Source organism: Salmo salar, chromosome 13 (assembly GCF_965601325.2).
Source record: "Salmo salar chromosome 13, fSalSal1, whole genome shotgun sequence".
NCBI lineage: Eukaryota > Metazoa > Chordata > Actinopteri > Salmoniformes > Salmonidae > Salmo > Salmo salar.
In genome coordinates this window covers 50,242,139-50,263,864 of record NC_138303.1, presented here as the reverse complement: position 1 = coordinate 50,263,864, position 21,726 = coordinate 50,242,139, and the positions used below count along the sequence as shown (strand labels likewise).

The window sequence follows — 21,726 nt, the reverse complement described above, 5'->3', positions numbered from 1 at the left end:
TACTGTTCAGTCGTGTGGTCAGGTACCACAAAGAGGGACTTAGGAAAATTACAATTGACTCAGAACAGAGCAGCACGGCTGGCCCTTAAATGTACACAGAGAGCTAACATTAATTATATGCATGTCAATCTCATGGCTCATAGTGGAGGAGAGATTGACTTCATCACTACTTGTTTTTGTAGGAAGTGTTGACATACTGAATGCACCAAGCTGTCTGTTTAAAATGCTAGCACACAGCTCAGACACCATGCATACTCCACAAGACATGCCAACAGATGTCTCTTCACAATCCCCAAGTCCAAAACAGACTATGGGTGGCGCACAGTACTACATAGAGCCATGACTACATGGAACTCTATTCCACACAGGTAACTGAAGCAAGCAGTAGAATCAGATTTTAAAAACCGATAGAAATACACCTTATGGAACAGCAGGGACTGTGAAGAGACACACACACAGGTACAGACACGCATTCACACACGGGTGCTAGCATACGCACTCTACACACACATACATTGTAATATTGTTGTATGGTGGTATCATACATTTTGTGTTGTGGATATATGGTGGTGTGACTGCAATATGATGTACTGTTTTATCTTTTGTTTTATGTGTAATGTGTCTTAATGTGTTTGGACCCCCGGAAGAGTAGTTGCTGCCCTAATAAAATACAAATACAAACAACACTGCCATTAGTGCACACCGTAGAAAAACATTTTGCAACGGACGACTAAAACAAGCGTTTCTAGAAAGTACAAGGTTCAGGTAGTCCCTCCATGTTTCAGTCCGTTTTCTGTTTTCGGAGCCTGGTAAATATTACCTGGTCCATGCTAGCCTGGTCCAGATTGTCACAGAATAGCAATTACGTATTTGAAAGGAAACAAATACTTATGTGACCCAGGTGTGACATGCACACGTTATCTTTGTAAACGTTGCATTGTATGTCTTTATTGGCTTTGTTGAATATACAGTATCAGTCAAAGCTTTGGACACAGCTACCCATTCCAGGGTTTTTCCTTTATTTGTACTATTTTCTACATTGTAGAATAATAGTGAAGACATCAAAACTAAGAAATAACACACATGGAATCATGTAGTAACCAAAAAAGTGTTAAAATATATTTTGATTTGTTTATATTTCAGATTCTTCAAAGTAGCCACCCTTTACCTTGATGACAGTTTTGCACACTCTTGGCATTCTCTCAACCTGCTTAATGAGGTAATCACCTGGAATGCATTTCAATTAACAGGTGTGCCTTGTTAAAAGTACATTTGTGGAATTTCTTTCCTTCTTAAGGTGTTTGAGCCAATCAGTTGTGTTGTGACAAGGTAGGGGTGGTATACAGAAGATAGCCCTATTTGGTAAAAGACCAAGTCCATATTATGGCAATAACAGCTCAAATAGCAAAGAGAGATGACATTCCATCATTACTTTAAGACATGAAGGTCAGTCAATGTGGAAAATTGTAAGAACTTTTAAAGTTTCTTCAAGTGCAGTCGGAAAAACCATAAAGCGCTCTGATGAAACTGGCTCTCATGAGGACCACCACAGGAAAGGAAGACCCAGAGCTACCTCTGCTGCAGAGGATAAGTTAGAGTTACCAGCCTCAGATCTCGGCAATTAACCACCTCAGATTGAAGCCCAAATAAATGCTTCCCAGAGTTCAAGTAACAGACCTCTCAACATCAACTGTTCAGAGGAGACTGCATGAAATCAGGCCTTCATGGTGGAATTGCTGCAAAGAAACCACTACTAAAAGGACACCAATAATAAGAAGAGACTTGCTTGGGCCAAGAAACACGAGCAATGGACATTAGACCGGTGGAAATCTGTCCTTTGGTCTGATGAGTCCACATTTTCGCTGGTTGAGAGAATGCCAAGAGTGTGCAAAGCTGTCATCAAAGCAAAGGGTGGCTACTTTGAAGAATATAAAATATATTTTGATTTGTTTAACACTTTTTTGGTTATTTCATGATTCCATATGTGTTATTTCATAGTTTTGACGTCTTCACTATTATTCTACAATGCAGAAAATAGTAAAAAAAATATAGAAAAACCCTTGAATGAGTAGGTGTGTCCAAACTTTTGACTGGTACTGTATATCAGATGAATAAAATAACAAAGAAAAAGAGAGAAAAGCAGGGGAGGCGGAAGGAAGGGTGAGCCTATCAATATTGGTAGTGTGTGATTGACTGAGCCCTGAAGAGTGAGTAAGGGTTCACGTGGTTCATTTCCATGGTTTTCAAGTCCTTCTCAGTCACACAATAGTCCACTGAGGACCTTTCATTGTTCGAAGAAAGATGGTATACGTTAGATGGATTTTCAAAACCATCGTTTTTTAAAATTTATATACACTCCCCTCCATGTGTATTTGGACAGTGAAGCTTGACATTTGTATTTGGCTCTATACTCCATCCAGCATTTTGGATTTGAGATCAAATGTTTCATTTCAGGTGACAGTAGTCTACAGAATGTCCGCTTTTATTTGAGGGTATTTTCATACATATCTGTTTTACCGTTTAGAAATGAAAGCACTTTATGTACAGCTGAAGTCGGAAGTTTACATACACCTTAGCCAAATACATTTAATCCTAGTAAAAATGCCCTGTCTTAGGTAAGTTAGGATCACCACTTTATTTTAAGAATGTGAAATGTCAGAATAATAGTAGAGAGAGATTTATTTCAGCTTTTATTTATTTCATCACATTCCCAGTGGGTCAGAAGTTTACATACACTAAATTAGTATTTGGTAGCATTACCTTTAAATTGTTTAACTTGGGTCAAACATTTCAGGTAGTCTTCCACAAGCTTCCCACAATAAGTTGGGTGAATTTTGGCCCATTCCTCCTGACAGAGCTGGTGTAACTCGCACGCACTTTTTTCAGTCCAGCCCACAAATTTTCTATAGGATTGAGGTCAGGGCTTTGTGATGGCCACTCCAACACCTTCACTTTGTTGTCCTTAAACCATTTTGCCAGAACTTTGGAAGTATGCTTGGGGTCATTGTCCATTTGGAAGACCCATTTGTGACCAAGCTTTAACTTCCTGACTGATATCTTTAGATGTTGCTTCAATATATGCACATAATTTTCCTTCCTCGTGAAGCCATCTATTTTGTGAAGTACACCAGTCCCTACTGCAGCAAAGCACCCCCACAACATGATGCTGCCACCGCCGTGCTTCACGGTTGGGATGGTGTTCTTCGGCTTGCAAGCCTCCCCCTTTTTCCTCCAAATATAACGATGGTCATTATGGTCAAACAGTTCTATTTTTTGTTTCATCAGACCAGAGGACATTTCTCAAAAAATATGATCTTTGTCCCCATGTGCAGTTGCAAACCGTAGTCTGGCTTTTTTATGGCGGTTTTGGAGAAGTGGCTTCTTCCTTGCTGAGCGGCCTTTCAGGTTATGTCGATATAGGACTCGTTTTACTGTGGATATAGATACTTTTGTACCTGTTTCCTCCAGCATCTTCACAAGGTCCTTAACTGTTCTTCTGGGATTGATTTGCACTTTTTGCACCAAAGTACGTTCATCTCTAGGAAACAGACGTGTCTCCTTCCTGAGCGGTATGGCGGCTGCGTGGTCCCATGGTGTTTATACTTGGTCCTGCCGTACATACCTACACGTACGCTACGGTCACAAGACGCAGGCCTCCTAATTGTCCCTAGAATTTCTAAGCAAACAGCTGGAGGCAGGGCTTTCTCCTATAGAGCTCCATTTTTATGGAATGGTCTGCCTACCCATGTGAGAGACGCAGACTCGGTCTCAACCTTTAAGTCTTCATTGAAGACTCATCTCTTCAGTAGGTCCTATGATTGAGTGTAGTCTGGCCCAGGAGTGTGAAGGTGAACGGAAAGGCACTGGAGCAACGAACCGCCCTTGCTGTCTCTGCCTGGCCGGTTCCCCTCTCTCCACTGGGATTCTCTGCCTCTAACCCTATTACAGGGGCTGAGTCACTGGCCTACTGGTGCTCTTCCATGCTGTCCCTAGGAAGGGTGCGTCACTTGAGTGGGTTAAGTCACTGGTCTCAGGATGGTAAGTTGGTGGTTGAAGATATCCCTCTAGTGGTATGGGGGCTGTGCTTTGGCAAAGTGGGTGGGGTTATATCCTGCCTATTTGGTCCTGTCCAGGGGTATCATTGGATGGGGCCACAGTGTCTCCTGACCCCTCCTGTCTCAGCCTCCAGTATTTATGCTGCAGTAGTTTCTGTCGGGGGGGCTAGGGTCAGTCTGTTATATCTGGAGTATTTCTCCTGTCTTATCCGCTGTCCTGTGTGAATTTAAGTATGCTCTCTCTAATTCTCTCTTTCTCTCTCGGAGGACCTGAGCCCTAGGACAATGCCTCAGGACTACCTGGCATGATGACTCCTTGCTGTCCCCAGTCCACCTGGCGTACTGCTGCTCCAGTTTCAACTGCTCTGCCTGCGGCTATGGAAGCCTGACCTGTTCACCGGACTTGCTACCTGTCCCAGACCTGCTGTTTCAACTCTCTAGAGACAGCAGGAGCGGTACAGATACTCTCAATGATCGGCTATGAAAAGGCAAATGACATTTACTCCTGAGGTGCTGACCTGTTGCACCCTCAACAACTACTGTGATTATTATTATTTGACCATGCGGGTCATTTATGAACATTTGAACATCTTGGCAATGTTCTGTTATAATCTCCACCCAGCACAGCCAGAAGAGGACTGGCCACCCCTCATAGCCTGGTTTCTTCCTAGGTTTTAGCCTTTCTTGGGAGTTTTTCCTATCCACCGTGCTTCTACACCTGCAATGCTTGCTGTTTGGGGTTTTAGGCTGGGTTTCTGTACAGCACTTTGAGATAATTTGATTTGATTATACTTGCGTACTATTGCTTGTACAGATGAATGTGGTACCTTCAAGCGTTTGGAAATTGCTCCCAAGGATGAACCAGACATGGGGAGGTCTACAATTGTTTTTCTGAGGTCTTGGCTGATTTCTTTTGATTTTCCCATGATGTCAAGCAAAGAGGCACTGAGTTTAAAGGTAGGCTTTGAAATACATCCACAGGTACACCACCAATTGACTCAAATTATGTCAATTAGCCTATCAGAAGCTTCTAAAGCCATGACATTTTCTGGAATTTTCCAAGCTGTTTAAAGGCACAGTCAACTTAGTGTATGTAAACTTCTGACCAAATGGAATTGTGATACAGTGAAATCTGTCTATAAACAATTGTTGGAAAAATTACTTGTGTCATGCGCAAATTAGATGTCCTAACCGACTTGCCAAAACTATAGTTTGTTAACAAGAAATCATTTGTGGAGTGGTTGAAAAACGAGTTTTAATGACTCCAGCCTAAGTGTATGTAAACTTCCGACTTCAACTGTATCTAGTCACCCCCATGTGAAGAACTCATAAGTATTTGGACAAATTCACTGATTCCATTTTATTTGAAAAACAATAGGCTTATGATGGCCAGCTCCTATCCAACAGCAATACAGTAGCCTACCCACACTCTCAAACATTTTACATAAGCTACCACTCTATTTACTGTGTTGGCAGAATGTAAAAAAATAAAATAACCCCCCCCCCCCCCCCCCCCAAAAAAACCTTCATGCTTTATTTGGCAAAGGACTGTTACAGTTTCTGAAAGAGTAAACAATAGCAAATTGTTGTGGACCTGTCAGCAGAACGTTGGAATTCAACAATGTGTTGCATTGACTTTTCCCCCAACCTAAATATGCTGGACTGCCCGTGAATTCTGAAACATCATCTATGCTACTTAAAACAAATAGAAATGACAGTAGTAGCATACATAATTCAAAGTAAAAGATCAACTGTCTTGATGTTTACCTGTTAAAAGTGTATGTAGGCTATAAACCGCGCTGCCTATGGGATCACATACATCAAACCTTGAAATACATAGCCTATATATTTACATAGACCCAATTCAATGAAGAATAACCATGGTAATTTGTTGTATAACTACTTTGGGAATATGAGCCCATCATGGACAGAAAAGGTGAGGAATTTACTTTGCAATGGTTATGAAAATAAATATAGATTCCTGTGTCTTATTTTAGATTCCAAAAATAAAACACACTTGATTTTCACTATTCTCACTAACAGCAAATGGCTGCATCTTATTCTTATTATTTTTTTTATGAATAAGCATGTCATCATATCCCCCATTTGCACAAAATACTTAGGCCTTATTTCAATACAATACTTCAAGCACTGGAAGATGTGCGTACGCATGGTTCATAAATGAGGCTCCTGCTCTCCTACTCAGAGAGGAAGTGGCCCAGGAGCCCGAGGGGACTTGAAAGGGCAGCTGGAGCCAAGGATGAGCGGGGTAACCAAAGACCCTTAGATCACATCACCGTCTGACGTTGCCTGTGCGCGTGATGGCCGAGAGAGTGTGTGTGTGTGTGCGTGCGAGTGTGTGTCTGTGACAGCGAGTGTGTGATACGGCAGCAGGGAGGACTCCAGAGGGGTGAGGAGATGATGATGATTACTAATTACAGCCAATCAACAGCAGGGGCTCGGCAAGGAGCTCTCTGTCTCACTGTCACAGACTCTCTCATACACGCACTCAAATGAACACACACACACACACACGATTACATCCGAGCACACAATTCATTTTTCACGTCAATGCGTAGTTCCCTCAGTTTTCTCCCTCTGAAACCTTTAGTCAGTCTCTTGTTGAGTCATCTGACAATCAAATTATCAGGGCTGTTTAAACAGTTAAACTACAAGAAGGGGGGCTTTCTAAACAAACAAAAAAAGTGTTCTTTCAAAACAGAGAGTACTGTAAGAACAGATATGGGAAGTGCTAATAGATATTTAATTTATCAACTATATAAAATCTTATAGGAAAGGCCGGAGCCTGTTTTAATTTTTTTTTATTTCACCTTTATTTAACCAGGTAGGCCAGTTGAGAACAAGTTCTCATTTACAACTGCGGCCTGGCCAAGATAAAGCAAAGCAGTGCGACACAAACAACACAGAGTTACACCTGGAATAAACAAACGTACAGTCAATAACGCAATAGAAAAGTCTATATACAGTGTGTGCAAATGAGGTAAGATTAGGGAGGTAAGGCAATAAATAGGCCGTTGTGGCGAATTAATTACAATTTAGCAATTAAACACTGGAGTGATAGATGTGCAGAAGATGAATGTGCAAGTAGAGATACTGGGGTGCAAAGGAGCAAAAATAAATAAAAATAACAATATGGAGATGAGGTAGTTGGATGGGCTATTTACAGATGGGCTATGTATAGGTGCAGTGATCTGTAAGCTGCTCTGACAGCTGATGCTTAAAGTTAGTGAGGGAGATATGAGTCTCCAGCTTCAGTGATTTTTGCAATTCGTTCCAGTCATTGGCAGCAGAGAACTGGAAGGAAAGGCGGCCAAAGGAGGAATTGGCTTTAGGGGTGACCCGTGAAATATACCTGCTGGAGCCCGTGCTACGGGTGGGTGCTGCTATGGTGACCAGTGAGCTGAGATAATGCGGGGCTTTACCTAGCAAAGACTTATAGATGACCTAGAGCCAGTGGGTTTGGCAACGAATATGAAGCGAGGGCCAGTCAACGAGAGCATACAGGTCGCCGCGGTGGGTAGTATATGGGGCTTTGATGACAAAATGGATGGCACTGTGATAGATTGCATCCAATTCGCTGAGTGTTGGAGGCTATTTTGTAAATGACATCGCCAAAGTCAAGGATCGGTAGGATAGTCCGTTTTACGAGGGTATGTTTGGCAGCATGAGTGAAGAATGCTTTGTTGCGAAATAGGAGGTCGATTCTAGATTTAATTTTGGATTGGAGATGCTTAATGTGAGTCTGGAAGGAGAGTTTAGTCTAACCAGACACCTAGATATTTGTAGTTGTCCACATATTCTAAGTCAGAACCGTCCAGAATAGTGATGCTAGACGGGCGGGCAGGTGCGGGCAGCGATCAGTTGAAGAGCATGCATTTAGTTTGACTTGCATTTAAGAGCAGTTGGAGGCCATGGAAGGAGAGATGTCTGGCATTGAAGCTCGTCTGGAGGTTAGTTAACACAGTGTCCAAAGAGGGCCAGAAGTATACAGAATGGTGTCATCTGCATAGAGGTGGATCAGAGAATCACCAGCAGCAAGATCGACATCATTAATTTATACAGAGAAAAGAGTCTGCCCAAGAATTGAACCCTGTGGCACCCCCATAGAGACTGCCAGAGTTCCGGACAACAGGCCCTCCGATTTGACACACTGAACTCTGTCTGAGAAGTAGTTGGTGAACCAGGCAAGGCAGTCACTTGAGAAACCGAGGCTGTTGAGTCTGCCGATGAGAATGTGGTGATTGACAGAGTCAAAATATGGCTGCACAGTATTGTCTTTTATCAATGGCGGTTATGGTATCATTTAGGACCTTGAGCGTGGCTGAGGTGCACCCATGACCAGCTCGGAAACCAGATTGCATAGCGGAGAAGGTACGGTGGGATTCGAAATGGTCAGTGATCTGTTTGTTAATTTGACTTTCAAAGACCTTAGAAAGGTAGGGTAGGACAGATATAGGTCTGTAACAGTTTGGGTCTAGAGTGTCACCACCTTTGAAGAGGGGGATGACCGCGGCAGCTTTCCAATCTTTGGGGATCGCAGACGATATGAAAGAGGTTGAACAGGCTAGTAATAGGGGTTGCAACAATTGCGGCGGATAATTTAGAAAGAGAGGGTCCAGATTGTCTAGCCCAGCTGATTTGTAGGGGTCCAGATTTTGCAGCTCTTTCAGAACATCAGCTATCTGGATTTGGGTGAAGGAGAAATGGGGGAGGCTTGGGCAAGTTGCTGTAGGGGGTGCAGAGATGTTGACCGGGGTAGGGGTATCCAGGTAGAAAGCATGGCCAGGTGTAGAAAAATGCACATTGAAATTCTCAATTATCGTGGATTTATTGGTAGTGACAGTGTTTCCTAGCCTCAGTGCAGTGGGCAGCTGGGAGGAGGTGCTCTTATTTACAGTGTCCCAGAACATTTTGGAGTTTGTGCTCCAAAATTTCAAATTTCTGTTTGAAAAAGCTAGCCTTTGCTTTCCTAACTGCCTGTGTATATTGGTTCCTAAGTTGCATATCTCGGGGGCTATTCAATGCCAATTCAGTACGCCACAGGATGTTTTTGTGGTGGTCAAGGGCAGTCAGGTCTGGAGTGAACCAAGGGCTATATTTCTTTATTTAACTAGGCAAGTCAGTTAAGAACAAATTCTTATTTACAATGACGGTCTAGGAACAGTGGGTTAACTGCCTTGTTCAGGGGCAGAACGACAGATTTTTACCTTGTCAGCTCGGGGATTCGATCTAGCAACCTTTCGGTTACTGGCCCAACGCTCTAACCACTAGGCTACCTGCCGCCCCATATCTGTTCCTGGTTCTACATTTTTTGAATGGGGCATGCTTATTTAAGATGGTGAGGAAAGCACTTTTAAAGAATAACCAGGCATCCTCTACTGACGGAATGAGGTCAGTTCTGAAGATAGATAGGGGGCAATCAATTCACATATGGTGTCCAGGGCACAGCTGGGGGCTGAAGGTGGTCTGTAGCAAGCGGCAATGGTGAGAGACTTGTTTCTGGAAAGGTGGATTTTTAAAAGTAGAAGCTCGAATTGTTTGGGCACAGTATGACAGAACTCTGCAGGCTATCTGCAGTAGATTGCAACTCCGCCCCCTTTGGCAGTTCTATCTTGTAGGAAAATGTTATAGTTAGGGATGGAAATTTCAGGAATTTTGGTGGCCTTCCTAAGCCAGGATTCAGACACGGCTAGGACATCCGGGTTGGCAGAGTGTGCTATAGGCAGTGAATAAAACAAACTTAGGGAGGAGGCTTCCAATGTTAACATGCATGAAACCAAGGCTTTTACGGTTACAGAAGTCAACAAATGAGAGCTCCTGGGGAATGGGAGTGGAGCTAGGCGCTGCAGGGCCTGGATTAACCTCTACATCACCAGAGGAACAGAGTAGGATAAGGGTATGGCTAAAGGGTATAGGAACTGGTCGTCTAGTGCGTTTGGAACAGAGAGTAAAAGGAGCAGGTTTCTGGGCGCGGAAGAATACATTTTATGCATAATGTACAAAAAGGGTATGGTAGGATGTGAATACAGTAGAGGTAAACCTAGGCATTGAGTGACGATGAGAGAGGTTTTGTCTCTAGAGACACCATTTAAACCAGGCGAGGTCACCGCATGTGTGGGAGGTGGATCAAAAGGGCTAGCTGAGACATATTGAGCAGGGCTGGAGGCTCGACAGTGAAATAAGACATGTGTTGTGATTAATATGCTTAAACAACAGTAGTCAAAGTGCTGCTCAGAGCCCGGGAGTTCTGTCTGGGCCAGAGACTGCTAGGTTTCTGTTGGAAAGACATTGCGTCGTGTACGAATTCCACACCTTCAATGGTCAACCGCCACTGAGGCATGCTGTCAAAGCTTCATCAAGCTTTTTAACATGGAGGTTTCACGGGGGCTTGGGGGAAAATATCAAAGTGGTCAAATTCACAAGATTTTTCCTTTGGTGTCTGCACTGCACCACGCGTCATGGCAAGGCACATTACTGATGTTTAGAAATGTTTTTTTCCTTCTCACTTTCATGGTGGGACCCACACCCAATTTCCCCAAGAGGCAAACATTGTATGTTTAAACCAGCATCTCAGTTGCATCCAAAATAGCACCCTATTCCCTCCAGAGTGCACTACTTTTATCCAGGGCCCATATGCCCTATTTTTTTACTAGATCTCTATCGGCCCTGGTTAAAAGTAGTGCACTATGTAGTGAATATGGTGCCATTTGGGACGCAGTTATGCTGTTTAGTCCAATATGAGTAGGAGTGTGACTCACGCTATTAACACAATTTATTTTCATTGCATGCATGACAAATCTGATATTATAAACTATTGGGAGATTATATATTTAAGCAATAAGGTCCACAGTGCAGAGTGCCTGGATACAGCTCTTAGCCGTGGTATATTGGCAATATACCACAACCCCCCGAAGTATCTTATTGCTATTATAAACTGGTTACCAATGCATATACGGACTGATATACTACAGCTTTCAGCCAATCAGCATTCAGGGCTCGAACCAGCGAGTTTATAATAAAGGACAGGATATGTTTGGTATTTTAGAACTTACAGTTATGGTTTCTTACACTGGCAGTAGTCTAAGAGAGACTTATCCACGGCTTTGTATCGTTGAAATCATTCCTTTTGGCAACGTTTTTTCCATCGTAGGCTATAGCCTATTTAGTGAACCGAAATCAAGTCAGGGTATCTATCTGTCTGTCTGCTCTTCTATGTCTAGTCGAGTTATCCAATCACTGCCTGTCGGTAATCATTTTGCAGTGGATTTCAGAAAGATTTTCCACTGTTACTCTGGAAAGAGGATGTGGAGCAACGCTATTCTCTTGAGAGGGGCAGTCAGAGACGCAGTCAGAGATGTGGGCCATAATGCTGCTGCAGGGGTTCTGATCCCCCCACAGGATAAGGCTGGCAGCGCTGTCTCTGACGTCACTATGCTGAGTTTGGCACTGAGCTAGGGAGGCTTATGTTATGGACACGGGCTGCACTTCATTCAACAAAGTTGTTCCCTCCTCCCTTCTGCCCTTAGTTAATCCACCTGCAGGATTTATCTAATAGGACTGGGAAGGATCGTAAGGCAGGAACTAACCCAGCGGGCAAAAGTTGTTGCCGTGATGTCACTTTTACGAACTACAAAAAGACGCTTTAACTGGTCATAGTAATCTGACCAGATACCAAACAAAATTAAGTTTTTCAAATCAAATTGTATTTGTTAAATGTGCCGAATATAACTGGTGTAGACTTTACCTTGAACTGCTTGCTTACGAGTCCTTCCCTATGATGCAGAGTTTCCAAATAATAATACAAATAAAATAGTAACACAAAGGGTAATAAAATAAACAGGGAGTACAGGTACCAGACCAATGTGCAGAGAGATACGAGGTATTTGACGTAGATACATGAAAGCAGGGTAAAGCGACTAGGCATCAGGATAGATAATAAGAGTAAAATAAAGAAAAGAGTAGCAGAAGCAAATGATGAGTGTAAAAGTGAGAGTGTACAGTTGAAGTCAGAAGTGTACATACACCTTAGCCAAATACATTTAAACTCCGTTTTTCACAATTCCTGACATTTCATCCAAGTTAAAATTCCCTGTCTTGGATCAGTTAGGATCACCACTTTATTTTAAGAATGTGAAATGTCAGAATAATAGTAGAGAAGGATTTATTTAAGCTTTTATTTCTTTCATCACATTCCCAGTGGGTCAGGAATGTATTAGTATTTGGTAGCATTGCCTTTAAATTGTTTAACTTGGTTTAAAAGTTTCGGGTAGCCTTTCACAAGCTTCCCACAATAAGTTGGGTGAATTTTGGCCCATTCCTCCTGACAGAGCTGGTGTAACTGAGTCAGGTTTGTAGGCCTCATTGCTCGCACACACTTTTCAGTTCTGACCACAAATATTCTATGGGATTGAGGTCAGGGCTTTGTGATGGCCACTCCAATACCTTGACGTTGTTGTCCTTAAGCCATTTTGCCACAACTTTGGAAGTTGTGCAGTTGCAAACCGTAGTCTGGCTTTTTTATGGCGGTTTTGGAGCAGTGGCTTCTTCCTTGCTGAGTGGCCTTTCAGGTCATGTCGATATAGGACTCGTTTTACTGTGTATATAGATACTTTTGTACCCGTTTCCTCCAGCATCTTCACAAGGTCCTTTGCTGTTGTTCTGGGATTGATTTGAACTTTTCGCACCAAAGTACGTTCATCTCTAGGAGAGAGAACGCGTCTCCTTCCTAAGCGGTATGACGGCGGCGTGGTCCCATGGTGTTTATACTTGCGCACTATTGTTTGTACAGATGAACGTGGTACCTTCAGGCGTTTGGAAATTGCTCCCAAGGATTAACCAGACTTGTGGAGGTCTACAATTTTTTTCTGAGGTCTTGGCTGATTTCTTTTGTTTTTCCCATGATGTCAAGCAAAGAGGCACTGAGTTTGAAGGTAGGCATTGAAATACACCCACAGGTACACCACCAATTGACTTGAATGATGTCAATTAGCCTATCAGAAGCTTCTAAAGCCATGACATCATTTTCTGTAATTCTCCAAGCTGTTTAAAGGCACAGTCAACTTAGTGTATGTAAACTTCTGACCCACTGGAATTGTGTTGATACAGTGATTTATAAGTGAAATAATTTGTCTGTAAACAATTGTTGGAAAAATTACTTGTGTCATGCACAAAGTAGATGTCCTAACCGACTTGCCAAAACTATAGTTTGTTAACAAGAAATTTGTGGAGTGGTTGAAAAACGAGTTTTAATGAGTGTCAATGTAGTGTGAGTGAGTGAGGGTGTATACATTAAGAACATGACATAGACTGACCAGGTGAAAGCTATGATCCCTTATTGATGTCACCTGTTAAATCCACTTCAATCAGTGTAGATGAAGGGGTGGAGACAGGTTGAAGACAACTGAGACATGAATTGTGTATGTGTCATTCAGAGGGTGAATGGGCAAGACAAAACTTTTAAGTGCCTTTAAACAGGGTATGGTAGTAGGCGCTAGGCACACTAGTGTGTGTCAAGAGCTGCAACGCTGCTGGGTTTTTCACACTCAATAGTTTCCCTTGTGTATCAAAGGATATCCAGCCAACTGTGGGAAGCATTGGAGTAAACATGGGCCAGCATCCCAGTGGAACACTTTTGAGACCTTGGTGAGTCCATGCCCCAATGAATTGAGGATGTTCCGAGGGCAAAAGGGGGGGGGGGAGCAACTCAATATTAGGAAGGTGTTCTTAATGTTTGGTATAGGGTCAGAGCAAGATTGAGTCAGTGCAGATAGTTTGGGTACCATTAATTGACTATTTAGCAGTCTTATTCTTATGGCTTGGGGGTAGAAGCTGTGTCGGAGCCTGTTGGTTCAAGAGCCCATGCCCCGGTACCATTTGCCGGATGGGAGCAGAGTGAACAGTCTATGGCTTGCTTGGCTGGAGTCTTTAGCAATTTTTCAGGCCTCCTCTGATACCGCCTGATATAGAGGTCCTGGATGGCAGGGACATTGTTGTGGCCTACCCTCACCACCTGGGGCCAGCCCGTCAGGATCCAGTTGTAGAGGGAGGTGTTCAGACCCAGGGTCCCTAGCTTGGGGATGAGCTTGGAGGGCACTATGGTGCTGAGCTGTAGTCTATGAACAGCATTCTAACTTAGTTATTTCCCTTCTTGTCCAGGTGGGAGAGGGCAGTGTGATGTGCAATTGAGATTGCGTCCTCTGTGGATCTGTTGGGGCGGTATGCGAATTGGAATGGGTCTAGGGTAACTGGGGGGATGGTGTTTATAATTACAGATGTGAGTGCCACAGGGTGATGATAATTTAGGCAGGTTACCTTAGAGCTTTTGGGAACAGGGATAATGGTGGTCAGCTTGAAACATGTTGGGATTACAGACTGGGACAAGAAGAGATTGAAAATGTCTGAAGACACTTGCCAGCTGGTCTGCGAATTCTTTGAGAACACGCCCTGGTATGCCACCTTGTGATTGTTAACCTGTTTAAACGTTTTGCTCACAAAAGGCCACAGAGAGCGAGATCACACAGTCATCCAGAAAAACGTAAGACATCCTCGACACAAGCATAAAAAGGTATTTAGCTCGTTTGGTAGTTCTGCATCGCTGGGCAACTCATGGCTGGATTTCCGTTTGCAAACTGTTATCGTCTGCAAGCCCTGCCACATACGACGAGCGTCGGAGCCGGTGTAATAGGATTCCACCTTCCTCCTATATTGTCCTTTTGCATGTTTGATGTCTCGGAGGTCTTTGTGGGCTTTCTTGTATGCGCCCATGTCCGTGTCCCGTTCATTGTAAGCAATAGCTCTAGCCTTTAGCCCAACTCGGATAATGCCTGTAATCCATGGTTTTTGGTTTGGATACATTCTTATGGTCACTGTGGGGAGGATATTGTCTATGCACTTATTGATGAAGCTTGTGACTGTTGCGGTAAACACTTATTGATGAAGCCTGTGACTGTTGTAGTAAACGTAATGCCATCGGATGAATCCCGGAACATATCCCAGTCTGTACTAGCAAAACAGTCTCGTAGCCCTCGAGTCTGCTAGTTGGTTGGAACAGAGACCAGTTGGTTGTAATAGTTGTTATACATGTCTTCTCAACCAGAAAAGTCTACATTATAACACTATTGTTAAAGAGACTTAAACATTACCTCATGAGAGACTAGTGTTGTCACGATAGCAGAATTTTTACTTCAATACCAGGTTTAGTATCACTATACTCGATACCAAAACGATTCCACAGCAAAAAAAAATAAGTCTTATTAGCCAATGTCACAGAATGGCAGTTGATCTGTACCAGCCTTTCCCAAACTCGGTCCTCGGGACCCCAGGGGGTGCACATTTTGCTTGATGATTAGCTGATTATTTGAATCAGCTGTGTAGTGCTAGGGGAAAAACTAAACGACTTATTTTATTATACTGATCAACAACATTTGCATCGAAGAAGCAATCTCTTCTTTTGTAAAAGTGTGCGCTGTCGCTTTAAGACCATGACGTCATGTGCACACACACTCAGTTCCAGGCTTGAGCAGAGGATGATCTTGACTGGGAGAGACGTCAGGCGGGGGAGACAAAGTGAATGACAATTGTTTTTGGTGACAATCAGCTTTGAAATCAGCAATATTTTGCTTTATGGTTTGCATAATATATACAAGGTACTAGGGTAGGGAAATAATTTTGGCTTCATCTGTAAGCTAGCAAGTAAAGTTCCCACTGGGCACACACTGGTTTAACCAATGTTGTTTCCAGATCATTTCAATGAAATTACATTGAACCAACGTGGAAAAGACGTTGAATTGATATCTGTGCCCAGTGGTTTAGCCTACAAAGCGGAAGCTTCCGGTATCTTCTTGCATTGTAAAGTGTTCTATCCTGTAATGCGAACAGTAATTAACAGTTTAAAAATGTCTACATGCCATGTTGCATTATTCTAGTATGTTAACTTCTGTGCAGTGTAAGTTGTGATACAGCCCAGACTCCCAGGGTGTGCAGTGGTTCCTCAGGACAGGCTAGAGCTAGCAATGAGTAAGTAGAGCAGACACGGCGCAGGCACGTTGCGCTCACGCTATAAGGGGACATCGGCTGTGCTAAAAGACAGACTTTATCCTCTCTCAATCAGTAGACGACGTGAGACACATTTAAAAGAAGTACCGAAAGTAACAAAAATGTGAGAACCGAACCCTTTTTGATGGTCTAGTATCGAAAATGTACCAACGATTCGGAGTACTTTGCAACACTATGAGACCTGCTGTTGATTGACATTCAATTGACAAATGATATTGCACAGAAAAGGAGGCACCGCTGTGATCAAGGCATCTCCCCTTTTTTGTATTGAATATACAGAAGAGGCTTTGACTAGAAACTAATAATGTGCGGAAACACCGAATCCCACTGTGTATGTGCACATGAGCATAATTTCTGATGACATACCGGATCCCCTAAATATTGTATGGGCCCATCTCCCACTTTGAAATAGCTGCTTGCGTCAGCTGTACGCCATCAACCTCCCCTCAACACACACACACACACACACACACACACACACACACAGTTGGATGGTGCATGTCTGTCATTTAGAACTCACTTTTATTCTTGGTGGTGCAACAAAGAGGAGGCTGTCACTTTGTTCTACACAGCAGTGGTGTAACACTCTGTGTCTCTGCGTGTTCTATTCATTTAAAGCTCCCTAAGATCCCTCCTCTCCCAACACTGGTCAATTAAGACATTAACAAGGTCTGATTGCTGAGGGAAATGACTCAGAAGGAATCTGATGGGAAACTTCCTAGTTGTCAAAGTTAGGAAAGCCATGCCAATCGGAAATTACTTTAATTAACCATTAGCAATAAAAGTAAATATTGTTTCACCCCCCCCAATAATCAAGTATCTTCTCTACCATTTTTGCAATATTAGTCAAATAAAATATAGTGTACCCACCATTTAAAGCATGACGTAATGCAAATAGACATAATGTGAATCAAAGTAAACTGATAACCGTCACAATGACCAAGATGGGTTCCCACAGGTGATATTGACTAACCACGGAACACAATTAATCACTGTTGAGTTCCCTGACTCCCTCCCATCACAAATACTCTGTCAGACGGATTCATTCACTTCTATTCTTCTAAGTTGAGTAGATTTGATTGGAGACTTACCTGGTCCCAGTCTATACTGCGGAAAAACGTGTGCGACTTGATGTCAGAGAAGCCCGTTTGGACCTGGCAACCCAGCCGCTCTTTGGGGTCCTGTTAGGTGGAGAGAAACGAGTAGAATCAAGAGTTGGCATGCTCAACGCAATAGTCCATAAACAAACAAAGTGAAAATGAATTACAGAAAATCTATATCTGCCGCCAGTCATTTAAGCATATTTGTGGCACCAATTTTAATAGATGGTTTCTAACACCAAATACAGCAATGTGATCTTGGTCGAATGTAGAGATGTAATGTTTACCCAAATTAAACAAAGTTCAGTCAGTATTTCCCTCAAACAAACTCTTACACAATTCCTTCACCCTTGAAAAATCCCAAAACAAGGTGATTATCAAAATACCACCAATGAAAAACACACTAACTCCTGCCAACAATTCACAGATCAACGATTGTATTAACAGTTTAACTCCATAATCACAATAGATTTACTTTATATTTATCTGTTGTTTGATCTACTACTATTTTAGATTATTCTGTGTAAATGTAATCCAGTGCAGTAATTTTTTGTTACAGTTGAAGTTGGAAGTTTACATACACTTAGGTTGGAGTTATTAAAACTCGTTTTTCAACCACTCCACAAATTTCTTGTTAACAAACAATAGTTTTAGCAAGTTTGTTAGGACATCTACTTTGTGCATGACACAAGTAATTTTTCCAATTGTTTACAGACGGATTATTTCACTTATAATTCACTGTATCACAATTCCAGTGGGTCAGAAGTTTACCTGATTCACGCAGTCTTCTCTGAACAGTTGTTGTTTAGATGTGTCTGTTACTTGAACTCTGTGAAGCATTTATTTGGGCTGCAATCTGAGGTGCATTTAACTCTAATGAACTTATCCTCTGCAGCAGAGGTAACTCTGGATCTTCCTTTCCTGTGGTGGTCCTCATGAGAGCCAGTTCCATCATAGCGCTTGATGGTTTTTGCGACTGCACTTGAAGAAACTTACAAACCACATTGACTGACCTTCATGTCTTAAAGTAATGATGGGCTGTCGTTTCTGTTCTTACCATAATATGGACTTGGTCTTTTACCAAATAGAGCTATCTTCTATATATCACCCCTACCTTGTCCCAACACAACTGATTGGCTCAAATGCATTAAGGAAAGAAATTCCACAAATGTACTTTTAACAAGGCACACGTGTTAATTGAAATGCATTCCAGGTGACTACCTCATGAAGCTGGTTGAGAGAATGCCAAGAGTGTGCAAAGCTGTCATCAAGGCAAAGGGTGGCTACTTTGAAGAATCTCCAATATAAAATATATGTTGGTTTGTTTAACACTTTTGGTTACTACGTGATTCCATCTGTGTTATTTCATAGTTTGGATGTCTTCACTACTATTCTACAAAGTACAAAATTGTAAAAATAAAGTAAAACTCTGGAATGAGTAGGTGTTTCCAAACTTTTGACTGATCCTCTATATATAAACAATATCTAGAGTATTCCACACACACACACTCCAAGAGTATATTATACAGCATAAGCAAATCCAATGCAAGTCATTCTCTTTCTTTCCCTCTCACAAGCACACGTGTACACACATACGGGTGTGCATGGATGTCTCATGGTAGGGTGGGATATGCAAAATGGGTAATGTTTGAGCACTTTCTGACCACTTCTAACATGGGCAAACATGTATGGAAGGTTTTGTTTGCACCGCAACAGAATCTCCCGTAAGTGTTCAATTGGGTTGAGATCTGGTGACTGACATGTCGTTGTCATGCTCATCAAACCATTCAGTAACCACTCGTGCTGTATGGATGGAGGCATTATCATCCTATGGGGGCATACCCTGGTAGCCAAAATAATGGCCTGCCCAGAATTTTTATACGTGACCCTAAGCATGATGGGATGTTAATTGCTAAAGGAACCACACCTGTGTGGAAGCACCTGCTTTCAATATAATTTGTATCCCTCGTTTACTTAAGTGTTACCATTATTTTGTCAGTTACCTGGAGGTTTCCCTGAGAGTTGTGCAAGGTTGGTAGAACCTTATTCAAAATGATTCACAGCTGTAATGGCCACCAATTATTAACTCTGGGGTGTGAAGACATACGCAATCAATCCACCCTCCTTTTGTATTTCTTAGGACAATTTTCTATAATTTTTCTGTCACTTTGAAAATGTGGAGTAGGTTGTATAGATCGGCAGGAAAAAAATACAATTTGATCCTTTTTAGATTTAATTGTATGGCAGCGAAATGTGAAGACTGTGCAAGGGGTGTGTAGACTTTCACTAGTGCCTGTATGTATGTATGTATGTATGTATGTATGTATGTATGTATGTATGTATGTATGTATGTATGTATGTATGTATGTATGTATGTTTGGACAAACCAATTCCCTCAGCTGACTTCAACAGTGGGACGGTGTTATTTTTCATCAGTACCATTATTTTATTATTAGCACCCTAAGTAGCAGAGGCTTAATGCATGTGATGAGCTCCAAGGCCAGTCACACAATACTATACTGTCTTACTATAGCCATGCATATCAGGGATGATACACTCGCACACGTGTAGAAACAAATACACTTGTAAGTAACTGTAGTGGATCTGAAACTCGGCCATAGCATAACACACACACAACAACAAAAAAACATGTGAAAGCACACACACACATACATGCATACGCACACACAAACTCGCTGTCTCTCAGCCAAATGGGTAAGGCCTTCACAGAGTGGCTGTCCTAATGTGGTCTTGGCCACGTTCCTACACAAGCTGATTTCACTGAGCACTGCAAATAGACAGGGAGAGGGGGAGGGAAGGAGAGAGGGAGACACCTGATTGGCCACACTGGGTTTACACTTCAGCGTTCTTCTCTCACCTTGTTTAAAAAGCCCTTCAGCACGCTGGCAGCCTTCACCGACAGAGACCTTGGGATGCGAATGGGCTTTTCGAGAATAACTGTTTGGAGAAGACAGAGAAAAAGAATGATTGAGAAAGAGAGAGGGAAAGACAATCCTGCGGAGGGAGGGAGGCAAACAATTGGTGATTCACCATTCGGCCTGCCTGTGGGTCCCCGTGCCTGCTGCGTACGAGCGAGTGGGCGGAAGGGGGGATGAGAGAAGAGGAGGAGTAGGAAGGATGAGGGGGCTCTGTTCTGTGACTGCATCAGTCGTGTGCAGCCTTGAGACTAATGGCATTCACAATATTGGAACAACAGCCTCGACATTAAGAACACATGTGCTGTAGTACAGCACGTTCGGTTTTTTGCACCGGGAAACAGTTTGGTAGTATTGTGTAGCGCCTCATCTTGTGTTGGTTAGTTGGACTCACTGCCACTCTGGGTATATCCCAATAATATCTCCTTCCTCCTGAGGTGTGCACATGTTCACTCCTCCCCACATTAAAAGCATTGGATTGGTGAAGGCATGGGCTAGATGAAGTTTCTTAAACCAGTCATTTCCTGTTAAATCCATAAAGGCAAGTGAACAAGTGTGTACTTCGGGAGAAAGGAGAGGTTATTGGGACGCACTCTGTCGGGTCAAGTCAATCCTTGATTGACCTCAAATCCCCTCTCCCCCAGCAACACAACAAAACAGATAGATATTTCTGATTTCTCATCAACAAACATTGCATGTCTAGGAGCAGACGAGGCGGACGCAAAGCCTCTCTGATGAACAGATTACAGACAGAAGAGTAGGGTTGTTTATCCTCTTCTTCCTAAATGCCCCCAGCCGGCCGGCCCCCTCTGTTCTGTTTGTTTACACTGAGTCCTAATGGAATGTTAACTGGATCAGTCACTGGCTGCATCTCAAATGGCTAGGGCTCTGTTCAAAAGTAGAGCACTATGTAGGGAATAGGGTGCCATTTGGGATGCAATCTCTGTGATGGGGTTTAGGGTGAAGGAGCTTGGCCTAGGGCCAGGGTTAGGAACACTGATGGTGACATGTGTCTAGTGGTCGCCAGAAGGAAGGGTTGGGGAGTGGTATAGTATGGCAGAGCGTAGTGTAGTATAGACGGAAAGGCAGACAGACAGATAAGCGGACAGACTGACAGTTAGTACAAAACGTTCCATGACATTCTCATTTGGTTACAACCTAATTGTCATGGAACTTTGGATACCACCATGCCAACCCCGAACTCTGTCTGCATGTCTATGGTTCTGTGGTCTGGCATGTGTACCAGGGTTTCCCAGGGTGAGGTTGGCACAGGTCAGGCTTGTGGCATAAGGCTAGCCCTCCCCTACAGAGAGAGGGGCTGGTTTCCGCTAGCGAGGTGGCATCAAGGAGACATGCTGCTTGCCCTGTGGGGGCGTGAGGAGGACCAAAAGGCTGGCAGATGCCCGTTCCAATGCCCATGCCCAGACTGCCATGGGTGGGCATGGTGGAGAGAGACTGGGGGGAGGTATGGAGGAATGTTCGCTACAGCGGGGTATGGGGGGGTTGTAGTACAGTATAGCACATACAAATATAATTACTGGAACGGACATCCCATTCAAT

At 43.0% G+C, this 21,726-nt stretch overlaps 2 protein-coding genes across 5 annotated transcripts in view; one reads left to right on the top strand and one right to left on the bottom strand.

Moving 5' to 3' along the window:
- LOC106567356 (protein kinase C zeta type) overlaps window positions 1–21,726 on the bottom strand; it is a 140,237-nt gene that overhangs the window by 15,035 nt on the left and 103,476 nt on the right. For all 3 annotated transcript variants that reach the window (XM_014136502.3, XM_014136506.3, XM_014136504.3), the window contains 2 exons: window positions 20,109–20,188; window positions 17,222–17,311 (listed from right to left, as the gene is read on the bottom strand). In XM_014136502.3, the coding sequence (XP_013991977.1) occupies window positions 17,222–17,311; window positions 20,109–20,188 (170 nt within the window). The remainder of the gene's footprint in view (window positions 1–17,221; window positions 17,312–20,108; window positions 20,189–21,726) is intronic.
- Window positions 1–21,726, top strand: part of si:ch73-70k4.1 (FA core complex associated protein 20) — a 70,061-nt gene that overhangs the window by 29,673 nt on the left and 18,662 nt on the right. Inside the window, exon 4 of one of the 2 annotated variants that reach the window (XM_082960182.1) lies at window positions 4,323–5,216. The exons of the other annotated variant lie outside the window; for it this stretch is intronic. Coding sequence (XP_082816308.1) covers window positions 4,323–4,329 — 7 coding nt within the window. The 3' untranslated portion in view covers window positions 4,330–5,216. Of the gene's footprint in view, window positions 1–4,322; window positions 5,217–21,726 lie in introns of those variants that run through there. 2 annotated transcript variants of the gene reach the window in all.